This window comes from Apostichopus japonicus, chromosome 21, assembly GCF_037975245.1.
Source record: "Apostichopus japonicus isolate 1M-3 chromosome 21, ASM3797524v1, whole genome shotgun sequence".
In the NCBI taxonomy this organism is placed as follows: Eukaryota; Metazoa; Echinodermata; class Holothuroidea; order Aspidochirotida; family Stichopodidae; genus Apostichopus; species Apostichopus japonicus.
In genome coordinates, this window is record NC_092581.1 from 3894901 (window position 1) to 3908882 (window position 13982).

General features: G+C 34.5%; 1 protein-coding gene across 4 annotated transcripts in view; it reads right to left on the reverse strand.

The window, feature by feature from the left end:
* Window positions 1–2465: 2465 nt before the first annotated feature.
* LOC139962848 (patatin-like phospholipase domain-containing protein 7) overlaps window positions 2466–13982 on the reverse strand; it is a 38343-nt gene continuing 26826 nt past the window's right edge. For 3 of the 4 annotated variants that reach the window (XM_071963225.1, XM_071963224.1, XM_071963226.1), the window contains exons 15-24: window positions 13257–13367; window positions 12897–12933; window positions 12398–12527; window positions 11138–11472; window positions 10432–10652; window positions 9390–9515; window positions 8667–8783; window positions 7216–7361; window positions 5419–5546; window positions 2466–3729 (exon numbers count right to left, since the gene is read on the reverse strand). In XM_071963225.1, coding sequence (XP_071819326.1) covers window positions 3597–3729; window positions 5419–5546; window positions 7216–7361; window positions 8667–8783; window positions 9390–9515; window positions 10432–10652; window positions 11138–11472; window positions 12398–12527; window positions 12897–12933; window positions 13257–13367 — 1484 coding nt within the window. In that variant the 3' untranslated portion in view covers window positions 2466–3596. The remainder of the gene's footprint in view (window positions 3730–5418; window positions 5547–7215; window positions 7362–8666; window positions 8784–9389; window positions 9516–10431; window positions 10653–11137; window positions 11473–12397; window positions 12528–12896; window positions 12934–13256; window positions 13368–13982) is intronic. The other variant, XM_071963227.1, reaches the window with a different exon arrangement.

A 13982-nucleotide genomic window follows, 5' to 3' on the forward strand; every position in this document is an offset into this window, starting at 1 on the left:
AAGACAGTATTTTTTTAATTTATTAATTTTTTTATGTGTTGAGGGGATGCGTTCAAAGAATCATTAACCCCTAATAACATGACATGCCGACGTCTTAACTATTCACCACACTGAGTTAAATTGTTTGTTCTCCTATGTCGTCTCGGATGAAAAGTATGTAAATGAACATAAAGAGGTATTTATTTGAAGAAGAGATTATTAAAATAAGATAAAAGATAAAAATACAATACATTTATAATAAATAAATAAAAAGATATAAATATATTATATTTTTTTACTCCGTTTATTTTAACTATACATTAATACACAAATAACGTATCCATTCAAAAATGGCGAAAATTAAATTAGTTTATAAGTTAAGCATTACTATATGCAGTATAATAACGATCGACGTGTCGGATAGAAAACAAATACATATGATAAAGAAAAATTAGAAGAAGTACTACAATTTATAGAAACACTACAAGAATCCCACACTTACTACAGAAATATTACAACTAATAGTAGCAAAAATATAAGAAGTGAGGACGCGGAAATTGCGAAATATTAAATATTTGAGATATTTTTTATAGATAGATATTTGATATAGATATAATAAATAAATAAATAAATACAAAGATTTAAAAAATAAGTAACTGAAATAATGAAAAAGTACTGATGTCGCACCGTCTTCCCGTAAATCCACGTGTAGTAAAAAGTACAACAGTTAACAACTTGATCTAATTTTCAGAGAATTACTAACCTTAGATGTGAACATAGTAAAAAACATTAAATACATTACCTGAAAAATCACAACCTTCTTCTGCCTTCGAGTTGTCGGTCCAGCGTCTAAATGTTACCCCACACTCGTACATGGCGTATGCCCTGATGGTCTCAACTGCTGCCGGAAGTTATCAGAATCACTTCGTATAACTGTCTTGAATGAGTCCTGTGCTCAGGCCGACGAGATTGTAGGTGTCAGGGGGCCATAACCATACGGTCCCGGATTAAACTTAGGGGCCGGGAAAATATGAGGTGTGAGGCGGAATAGGTGGGATATATAAAGAGTGCAAAAGGGTTGCTACCTGGCACTCGGGGCCTCTGCCTGTGCGACAGTTATGAACGTTTTCTTTTGTCCAAGATTATCCGACATACATTCCATCTGGAGGCAAACCCAATTATCTGTACCACCTTTCACAACAAAGATGATATTAGTGCATTGGTACAATATCCCAATATCGTATGGACAATATTGAAGTTTGGCAAGAAATTCATGACATTTTCGGGAAAATATTTAGATGCCGGGAGCTTTTGATCCCCTATCAGGCCATTCAGGGTGTCACTATGGTGACGTTTTCGGGTACACATGCTTTGAGGATGAAATTTGATTTATTACAGGTAACCGTTTTCCTCAAAACATGGTAACCGAAAACGTCATAATCTTGAACAATACACGGATAGTAGTAGAAACATTTACCACTTTACTGATTACTGACTGACCTTCTATCTATGTCTTCAAGCTAAGAAAGATATGACCCATCAGAATGTCACCGACAAAAGTACTAAAAAACAGTCTAACATCAAAACTACTGGGTATGTTATTAATACAATGACCATGACTAAAATGACAACAAAACAACAAAAATCTAAAAATTTATATAAAGTAGATGATACGAATGATTTGAACGTTTATTACAATTCCTCCTTGAATAAAACACGGATAAAAACTAAATAATTGCATTAAGAATTACAGTTAGTAGTAGAAACATTTACCACTTTACTGATTACTGACTGACCTTCTATCTATGTCTTCAAGCTAAGAAAGATATGACCCATCAGAATGTCACCGACAAAAGTACTTATACTGCATAACAGTCTTACATCAAAACTACTGAGTATGTATACAATTACCATTCATGACTAAAATGACAACAAAACAACAAAAATCTAAAAATTTATATAAAGTAGATGATACGAATGATTTGAACGTTTATTACAATTCCTCCTTGAATAAAACACGGATAAAAACTAAATAATTGCATTAAGAATTACAGTTAGTAGTAGAAACATTTACCACTTTACTGATTACTGACTGACCTTCTATCTATGTCTTCAAGCTAAGAAATGATACTTAGTAATGATGTAGTAAATGATGAAGAATCTTAAAAGGTAAATTGTAAAAGGACCATCATTTTCATTGAATTATGATAAACGTAAATTCAAACTTCTGAAATCTCAAAAAAAAGTCACAAACTTTACATTGTAGCACGAACACAGACTGGTTGTAGTAAACAGGTAAGCTTATGTGGCCCTATAAGATAAAGAAAGTAACGGTTGCTGACACCGAAAGTGATTATAACTACATAACAGACTTGAAGTATGTTCGTACAGTCTCAAACTCGCCCTTGTAAGATTTTGTACGTACAAGGACAGTTTTGAAGTGAAGCAGATACTAGTGTGAAATTAATTACCTCACCCATATTCACGCCAATTAAGGGTCTTATACTCTTGCTCATATCAAGCTGAATCGTACTTCAAGTTTACTATTTAGCATTCAGTTTAGTCTTAATTAATCGTTTCTTTACACATTTCTTTACTTTAACAGAAACAATACACATATATGAAAACCATTAACCTTAGTTTATAGAACTTTATACCTATATTCTGGGTACAACGAAGATGCTAAGCATTATAAACACAAGGACACTAAATCAAATGTCCTTAGTAAGACATTATTGCAGTGCAGAATACTACTCAATATTCTAAATAACAAACTGTTACTTACAAGTGTACAATTGTATTATATCGGATTATAAAAAAATATGAATATTCGATTTCTGTAATGTGTCTATCATATATATTACATAACCAGTCTCCTTTTAAGCGGGCAAGGTTACACATGGAAACAAAAAATTGTCCAGACAATATTTCGGAACCAATGTAAGCCAGTCTACGTTCCATGGAATCATTAAGAAGTATACGACTAGGAAGATAAACTGAGTAAAGCAAACCTTTAAATCCTTACATAAGTTTTGAATTGATATGAACAGAATGTCTTTACATGAAATAATGATTCTCGAAACTCAAGATAAAGAAACCTAACTACAAAGTAAACATTAAAGAATAACAGCCAATGAAGGCCACAACCTGTAGTTCACTCTATGTAATAAGCAAAACTTTTAGTAGATGTTGAGTAATATAAGTACTTAGAAAAGGTCCAAAGGATTGTTCTTTGAGAATTGGACGGTCTCTAAATTTTATTGAAGGCAAACATTTAAATGTAAAGGCGATTAAAAGAAATATGTTAAACAATATTGAGTTTACAAAGATCATGATAATCATTTATTTAAAAGCATCGAATTTTCAGACAGAAGAGACGTCTACAATGTTGGCCTTGTGGAATAAGCCCAAGCTTGATTAATCATTCGTATTCAATTTCGTTTTGTTTCATGTTTCATTCTCGAAATGCAGCAAAAACCTAAACAAGATCAAATATATGTTAAGATACCACAAAATGTGTGTTGTATTGTGTACCATCTAAACCATGCGTGTATACAGCGTATGTTTGTTTTGCGGGGTCTTTCTAAATTCAGATCCCCGCTTCAAAACGGTTTCAATCAAGACCAGTGATATACCATCAATCCTGCGCAATTCATTTTTGTTTTTTCCCAATTTTCAGCTACTGATGTCCCAGCTTTTTTACCGAGTTCCCTAATTTTCTTGTACTCATTAAAATCCAAAATGCCATATCTGTTGAAGAAAGATTACATTTATGAGTAAGTCACCCGATACACATAGAGAACACAGTTACTACTGTAAATCTTGAAAGTTTTGTACCACAGTAAAAACTGGATCGTGCTATAATTCGGTAGCATGTGCTATTAGGATTACAGTAAGAACTTAGGATATGTGTTATTCCAACAAATCCAGTTGTTCGGGATTTGTTGAAATTACAAATATCCGCAGTTCTTACTGTAAACCTAATAACACATGCTACCGATTTATCAGATTTGTCAGCAAAATCCAGTATTTACTGTGGTAGAAAACTTTGAGATTTACAGTAGTTACTGTAATCTCTGTGTAAATCGGCTGAGTAAGTACACATCGTGAAATAATTTTCCACATAAAGTCCACAATAATTTCGCAAGTGTATCACACTTAATGACCCTGTCCATTTCAGTGCAACTAACAAAAACTGCAAATTTGTACATTCAATCACATTCGTTTTATGAAATTATGTCAAAACTGAATTAATAGCACTTTGCTGCCTTGATGGAACTAATAAAACCAGCATTTTGCGTTCTTTTCTATGATTTCTCAACCTCATTGACCCCACGATGCCATAAAGACATACATAACTAGCTTATATATTGAAATCTAACTTAAGTCGAAAAATTTACAACTTTGAACGACGTTTTTCTCGGAGATATTGTCCGTTAGGTGGCAATAAACCTCGCATATAATATCAATATTTAATTGCTATGAACGACATTTTAATAGGCTCTCGCTGTAGATAGCGAGGAATTTGAGCTGTGCAAGTAACTTTCCCACACTGATTTCCTTTGCTAGGCTTTGGTGAATTGATTGGTGAATTGATCTATAGGAGTGTTAGCTCAGTGGTTAACGCCGGTACCTTCCAACCTTTCAAAGGTCCCCGGTTCGAGTCACTCCAAGATCAATGTATGTCGTCCAGTTACAGAGTTGTTGACAATGCATAATCATGGACGTTAAATATGAATGTAAGAGACTGACTTCGGTCAGCTTGCAGCTTTGATAAGCCAATGAGGCTTCTTCGCGAGTTCCTGCTTGCAGGAGGATCTAAAATACATACATACATACATACATACATACATACATACATACATACATTACGTAACACACAGGCTAACGTTACAGACTAATAACCTTAAAAGGCGAAGAAGTGGGTAGTGGCAAAAAATGGACGGCAGTCTTATGAAAGGGCGTAATTTCAAATGATCTATTTTAAGCAACGACTCATAAATAAACATGTTAGCTATTCACTGGTTGGTTGAATACAAACTAGTGAGTTTTGGGAACTGTATGCGATTAATTTTAAATGAAGAATTTGTCGGAAGACACTTGGAAGACTCATTATCAGCAAAAAGGCTTAAAAACTCGCCAATTAACGCTCTGGGCAGGGGAAAAAATTGGCTAATATCTTAGTTTGTTGTTTTGTGATTTATACATGTAAAACACTCGATGGACATATCAAAAAGTTGGAGAACGGCGAAAAAACTATGAAAGCTGCTTAAATTTCCAACATCATGTCATACTCTTTTTCCTAATGTGCATGTGTGCTGCATTTTGCATTTGCAAGGAAAACTTAAAAGAAACACTGGTTATGCGTAGCAAAAGTTTGTTCATGACTTTAAGCACACCAGAAAATATATAAGGTCGAGTTTTTACTATATAACTCACTCGTTAATGTTGTCAGGCCTTTCGTAGATATAATCTTTTTTATTTTGCTTCACTTCCTGCAGTTCTTCTTCCCCTAAGATGCATGCGAGTCTTGTGATCATAGGCAATAGGGCTGGAACCTGTGAAAGCTAGAAAGATGTTGATAGAAAACATCTCTATATCTCCCGTAAGGTTCTCCAATAAAATTAAATAACCTTAATTCACTTTAGCAGTTCCTTTGTTGAAGGAATACATTGTTTTATTTGATATTTCCTATTGTGTTACTCTACTAAAAGTATCTTCAGTAGTAGCCTTTTGTACACATGTGAACATTAAATAAACATTCACTGATACATTTTACAAACTGACCAACTGTGATATATATTGCTATAGCTGGTCTTCGAATAGAGACCAATTCAATGAAGATCCAATCTTTCCCCTTCTAACCGTATAGATGATATTTGATAAACTTATCTACAAACTACACAATTTTTTCTGAACTTTTTCTCAGTTCACGAACAGTCATGAACAGATAGATCAGACATTGGTCGCTGTCAATCTTGATGGAATTTCTCCTTTAGATGGCCCTGAAGCATTTTTGAATGTGCTTCCCTTATGTTAGTAATGTAAACATAATGACCAACGTTCGCTCTGTAGAGTCTTTCAGCACTGATCTTTTTTATTATAGAATTGGAGATACAGTATGTGTGTCCACTCATTAAGTGCCATGACCCTTAGCCTAACCATTGCCAAATATTTCTTATACATGTTTGGAACTGTGTCATGCAGTTCTTTGGGACATATTGACTGTACAGGCACGCACACGATGATTAGCACCTAACCTCTACTGACTTCGCTAAGTAGAGGTGCATAATGTTGTAAACTTTTTGATAAGAAATGGAAATATAGTACGAAGCTCACACCACCTTCATTTCCAGCATTCAGAATCTGTATATTCAGATTCGAATTGCAAATTTAATTCCACTTAGTAAGTCGTACTAATTACACAAAAAAACATGAAAAGTAGCTGTCGACAGACTATTTTCCCTTGTGCAGCCCATTGTTGTCTGGCAGGCTAAGTGTTAGTAATGAAAGACGAAATCTATGAGGCTAATGTAAACCAATCATAACCTCATTCCACTTTTCACCAGATTAGCTCAAGCTATTTACCTGTTCCACAGTTACGATCATCCTAGTTTCAAAGATGTGACTAGATGATGGGATCAATTGCAAGGATAATGTATCACATGATTATTGTAACCAACGTTGGTTTGGCTACGTATATGTGATATTAAAATGTAAAAGAAAGGGAAAGGTTTAAGTGGCTACACCTTTGACCAAATACAGTATGTTATGCAAATACTACATGACCATGCTGCAAAGAAAACTACAACTTACTTCTTTGGACTTTTATTCTTCAATTTAGTTACAAAGTGTTCAAAACATCTCTGCTCCACTGTTGTGATTGATGGTAACCAATGCTTCAATATTTCACTGCATTTTCTTAACGTCAAAATAGATGCACCTTTTGAAATCACTTATTGATCATTAATTAAAATTGCAACTGTAAAAGGTATTTGAACTACTGTTTTGTGCAAGGATAATTGTAACACCGTAATTAGCAATAACGTACCTTCAATGCAACTTCAATGATGTAAGACACAAAGAAAGTCAGCTAATCTTTGTAAGTATACTGTTTGGATGATATTTTCACTAACCCTCAGAGCATAGTATTTAAGTTTTATATTAGCAGATTTGTGTCATACGTCAAATACGTATTGCAAATGCTAAGAAAATTTCAAGAGGAGGGATAATTACCGATTTTGATTTCCATGGACTCATCCAATTCCATAACAACCTCCAGCCTGACACGCTTTCCCAGGAGTAGGTTAGTTCCTTTGTAGATATTCCACTAACGTCGATGGCTATGACTGTTTTACACCCTGTTTGTTTCATGTCTGGAGCTAAAGAATTTGAAAAGTGGCACATTTAGTGAAATTTGACCCTGGTTATTCTCTCTATCCAACTCTTTGGTCAAAATAATACAACAATAATGATGTCTACCAATTTCAACATGATATAAGGTGAACATTAGGGATACGGTTCAAAGCCAATGGCAATCCATGTTTAATATACTCTGAAGGTTAAAACTAGGGATACCTAAAAGATACCAGTCTAAAGATACCAGTCTAAAGCCAAAAATCATGTGATTTCCCCTGATGATGATGATGATGATGATGAGATGATGATGTTGATGATGGTGATGATGATGATGATGATGATGATGATGATGATGATGATGATGATGATGATGATGATGATGATGATGATGATGTTGATGATGATGATGATGATGATGTTGATGATGGTGATGATGATGAATATGATGATGGAAATGATGATGAAAATGATGATGGATATGATGATGATGGAAATGATGATGGAAATGATGATGGAAAGATGATGGATATGATGATGGTAATCCCGACGATGATGATGGTAATGATTTTATGGTGGTGATAATGATGAAGATGATGATGATGATGATGATGATTATGGATTATAATAAATTTCACGTCGGGTGGCTTCCAGTTCAACATTTTAACTCAAATTTTGAATCTTTTCAATTTAGTAAGTCATTTCAGATGGAGCAATCCTATGGATTGCTCTTGGATGAAAAACCCACTTAACCATGACCCGGCCGGGAACCATGAACCTCCCGATTGCTAAGCCTCATTGCTTCAAATGCCACCGCCTTTATCCACTCGGCCAAAACACCGGCATAAGGGGAAGGGAACTGTACTTTCGGTAAAAATCTGGAATATTATATGGTTTTATATTTGATTCAGAGAAGGCTAACGTTTGTAACGATGTGGGTTTCTGCGCTTACAAGTTTACAGTTTATGGGAAGAGGTAAACAATATTCCTTAAAATATTGTATTTTTATATCGTCGTGACTTTAGACTCTGAATAAACATAATTGTTATTACTGTATCACATTTGGGATATATAGGAAAAAATGACATTCCAGGCTCTGTAATGCACTCAATCATGAAAGATTTATTTGACAATAGTCCATGATTTTCAAACAACAGTATTTAGATTTGAGAAGCAGACATCGAGATGACTTTTTACTAGCAATGTTACTTCTGCTTCAGCCAATTAAAAACAAGGCTTCCTCTACATTCTGAAATGAAAAAATGCAGCCAATCTTTTTCAGACAAAAAAAGTTACAGCCTTAATAATGGTGTTCTTATCAGCAAACGCACCAGGTAAATTATCAACTAATCCGCCGTCATAGAGCAAATGTTTAGTTTGCGGATCTTGAATTGGCGGCACCAGAGATGGAATTGACATACTGGCTCTGACATAAAGCCACAATGGACCTGTGAATTAACAGGTAAAGAAGATTTAGTGTATTGTTATATTGAGAAGAACAATAAGAGGAACATGGCGATAATATGAACAAATGCGATAATGAGAACATTGAGATAATTTATACGATAATGAGAACAATGCGATTATGAGAACAATGTGGTCGTGGTCGCATAGCTGGCTCTCCTTTAAGTCCTTAACTATCGAACTCCTGTTACATTCGAAAAGTCGAAAGGTTGAGTGGGTTACCATGTTACTTTTATAAAAAACAAGAAAATTTTTATATCGTCATCATTTGTAACGATGAATATGACTCCAAACATGGCAATACGTTCAATACCTATCCGTGAATTAAATATATGCAATATTATCCTTGCATAAAAACACCAGGTATATTTAACCAATTAATTGCGATTACCCGGCTAAGCTACAGTGAATGATGATAGAGGTAATGCCACAGGAAGCACAGTGAGTAACGCTAGATAATAGGTATAATGCATAGCTTCTTGTGTATCAGTCAAGTCAGTGGATTCAATACGGTCACCTAAACAGTACGCTACTGTAGTGCATTTGGTCTTAATTTAGGCATGTAAACACCTGCAAAATTTTAGAATTACCTTTCGTATTCGTTTGTTTCTTGGAATCTGTTATATCTGTTGTTATATTAAAATATGGAATCCATAAATCTTCGATCTGTGTTCGCTCGCCAAATATCCCTTTCAATAATGTGTTGAAGTATTTCCCTAATTGAGGAAAGAGGAAAGTCGAGCAACTTAATATCAATCTAACACATCATGCATGCACCTGCTAGCGAACACAATACCACCAACTCAACCCTTATGGTATACCGCACATGTGTAAGCATACAACTAACAATGACAGCTGGTAACAATAACAGTAATAACATCATCAGCACAAAAAGATATCACAAGATCTTGACGTCATGGTCCATTTATTAACAATAACTGTCCTAAGAAATGAAGAGATAAACGATTTTCAATTATGAAATCGAAACTTGTATTCTTTTTTTTTCAGTTTTCAGTGAGTTTACAATCAATGTGGAAAATACATAGCCTATATACATATTGAATTTCCATTTGGTCTAGTGCAAAAACGCTTTTCTATGGAGTGTGGAACAGCCTAACAATATTCGATTAGGCACATTTGAAATACTATCTGTTTGTCAAGTTAAGAAGCTCTGAAGCTGCTAGAGTTCATCAATCCTAATACCAATATCTACTCGTGAACTTGCTGCTGCCACATATATCACCCTGCATGTGGAGGCACTTCATTAGTATAGGCTATCTTGGAGGCTTTCGCTCGTTTTAAATACCCCAAGACTGAATCTTTAGCTGAGGAAAGGATTCTACACGTTTGCATCGAAAATGGTTGACACGCTAGAATCACAAAATACGTTCTCAATGTTTTCCTACCTTATGTTCATTATATTAAAGAGTACCACTCGTAAGAGTTCACTGATTCCATACAAAGAAAAAAGCAGTTCAAACTATTTAAATGCCCCCACCTAAGCTAGTCTCAAGCTTCTTATCAACTTCAAACAGATCAAATTTGGCTCTATACAGCTATGAAGCTGAACCCTTATTACTTCTTCTTTACTGCAAACTTAAGAAAAAAAAGGAAAGCATAAATAGTGCCTACCAGTGGTAAAGGCGATATATGGGAAGGTAATATCCCCCCCATACAACCACCATGAAGTCATCCCTTTAACAAACGTTTCCATATGTTTCTCCATTTCTCCAGGGTCAGTTGTCATACAATAAACGGCTCCAACAAATGCCCCCATACTTGTACCGCCAACCATGTCTATTTCCACTTTCTTCTCCAGCAGACTCTCAATTAAGCCGACATGAGCAAAACCGCTACAGGGAAAGAACGAAGAGATTTGTCTGGTCTTTGTCTTCTTTCTTAAATATACAACTTGGTTGCATCATGGAGCTATAAACAGTTTAAAGCTCCATAGTTGCATTGACTATCAAGTGATAACCATATTCCAATTTCCTTTCCGCCCTTGCACATAACAAGGGATATGCTATTTATGGTGTTTCAGCTGGTCTCAAGTTTGTAAGCTGATTATTAGCAGCAGCTTCGGTAGCCAGTATGTCAATGTATACTAACACTACATGACGTATAAACGAGAGAGGTTAAATACATTAAACTGGAACTAAAGTATCAGCTTCAAATAAAGTGAATATTGTTTGAGCAGTGATTTGAAACTTAGATACCAGTTATATTGGCAACTCCCTTAAAACACAATGCTTAAACGAACTGTTGGTTCTTCTCAAATACACTGTCAATATGATAATAATAATTTGTGATACTAGATGACTACATATGTATTACTTACCGTGCACCCCCTCCACCTAAGACAAGTCCGTACGATTGTCCAATGATGTACTTCACCAGTCTACTGATGTCTGCCACGTCAGCCAAACCTTTGTCGGACACGTCCTTCTCCACAAACATATTCTCAGGGCATCGAATGTGGAGGTGGGTTAACTGTGTTTCGCCTTTAAGCCATTCTGCTGTTCCTTCAGGTTTCTTGTGTTTTCCATTGGAGTCAGGTTCATGCAGTAGTACCAGGATTTTATCAGCAGAGTTCTTTTGTCCCTTGAAGATTTCATCAATGTGCTTCCCTTTGTCGTCATTTTTAAAATTTCCGACTACAACTATTCGATCAGCCTGTACAGTAAATAAACATCTTTTGGATATATATACAGTCATAGTTTATGTTCCCTTTGACATTTTCTACAAATATATAAAGCGCTTCGTAGAATGTATTAGGCTAATATAGTAATCAGCGGCTGTGTACTTTAACACTCCTATAGATGTGAATGCAATCATGATATCAAGAGGGAGCGGATACATTTGAATATGGAATAGAAACCATGCAAAGAACTGGTCAAAATATTTAGCTGTACAAAGCCTTAAAGAATTCTGTCCTGTGAGGCCACTAGAAATCTGCTGCATAATCCATTCACTTGTGAGGATTTTTTTTTAAATTCCGTTCCTCAATTCCGAACTCACCCATGAGCACCAATATGTACAATGCAACATTCAAACGCTTCCGAGATTGAACAAACCTGTTCAATTTATTTCTTAAAAGCTGACATTGCTTTACATGTTGACTTCTGAAATACTGATATTAAGACGAAACTTGTTACTTTTAATATGGAAAGACTTATGTTAAACTGTAACATGTTGATACTTTACTGATATCTTTTATTCACATTGTAAACCATGTGACGATGCGCTGTATACAGTTAAATTGTGGCCTAATTTTCACATTTCAGTGCAGCTGTTATTTTGCACCAAATAACGTTAATTATAGCAAACTAGTCTACATTTTATTTTATTATAGGATTAATATTTGTAAAGTAGTGCACAGTTCTAAATATGTGCGTCGTTTAAGTAGTCTCGGCTTTCTTTTCGATATTTTTGGAAATTAGTACATCCTAAGAGTAGCTTATTTATTAAACAAAATTAAACCGTACCCACAGTAATGGCTGAAGTCGGTTTCCATATGGATTGATCAATCCAATGTTTGGTTAAAATACGCCTGATCTCGATATGAAGCATGGTATGTTAGGTTCTCACTTAGAATTACCTGATCGAGAACCAGTTTGAGCCATCCATCTTTATCGTTCTTTGAATAGTTGACCAAGTAAACGTTAATTCTGTTGTTACCCTCGCTTCGAATCATGAAGTTCTGCTGTTGCTCTTTATCAAATTCTTTACTGTACGGATTAAATATAATGTATTATTAATGATATGTAATATATGCAATATGCCGTCGACCTTCACTCCTTTAACCACATGTAAGTCTCTTTGAGCAATGGAGGAACTTCCACCCAGAAGTCGTGTTACAATTGTTAGTGGTGCACCCCACGCTGCAATATAGTTATTTTAATATGTTAATCTCATGTTTAACATCTGAACCATGGCATGTGATATTTCTAAACACCTAGAGTTTTCTTTAAAGAGCTGACATATCACCCGTCACTTATTCCTCGATGCTACCGTTTTGAGGGTGTTCTCTCACTATGGGATCATTCATTAGTGAAGACCCCAAGAATGAATTTACTTTTAACATATTTATGCTTTACCCATGTCCAGGATCCTCTGGGATTATCCATTGAATTCCTGCATATAAAACGAAAGACCATATTAATACGCTGCATTTTATACAAAACCTATAACGAAATGTATAAGAAACAGTGAAAAGATTACAAACAATCCAATACTGTATCCTCATTCTTTTAAGATAATCAAACATAAGTAACATAATAATTTCACAATTATTCTAATTTTGACGAATTTCATAAATCGAATACAAAAAATGAAAGAACATAGGTTCTAACATATTTCAGTCATGCGCTATCCTCCGTTTGATTGACAAATTGTTTCCAACAGCAAAGATAACGAGTACCTTTCATACATGTTATTTAAAAAGTGTATAACATTACCATTCTTTTTTGACAATTGGCTAACTTCCTTTGCAAGACTTTTGAGAGGAACATCGTCAGACAGACCAACGAATGCTACTGTTGAAATTTTAGTCCTAGGAACTTCAGTTTCTAAAAATTTCAAACACAAATATATAAATTAATATGCCGTTATACGTATATATATATATATATATATATATATATATATATATATATATATTTATATATAGATAGATAGATAGATATATAGATATATATATATCCTGTATAAATGAATTACATGTTATAATGTCTCTTTTATCGCAGTGGATTTCAAATAAAAATTACCTGAGTCCATATTTTCTAAACAGTTGATCAAATAAACGAAATTCAAGATGCAGAACGGTCATCTAAGTACAAATAAACTCAACTCCAATTTGCAAGTGGTCTTACTTCATTTAAGTTTTTAAAATTTTTTTTTTTTTACCAGATCATGTCTAAAAAAAAGTGTATCCAAGTCTCGAAAGAAATAGGGAAGAGTAGGAAGAACTTTCCCTAAAGCAAATTAACAAGCTGGTGGAATTGCATTAGTTTTAATGATTCAAAAGTAATACTGAATTTAAAAAAATAATACGATCGGTGTTTAGAGGACCAAATATTTAAAAGAGGTTTGATACGTAAAAGCTTTGATGAATAATTGAGTTCAAAGGGTAATCGTGCAATTGGGCGAAAAAACACCAAGATATGTAACAGGAATATTGCTAA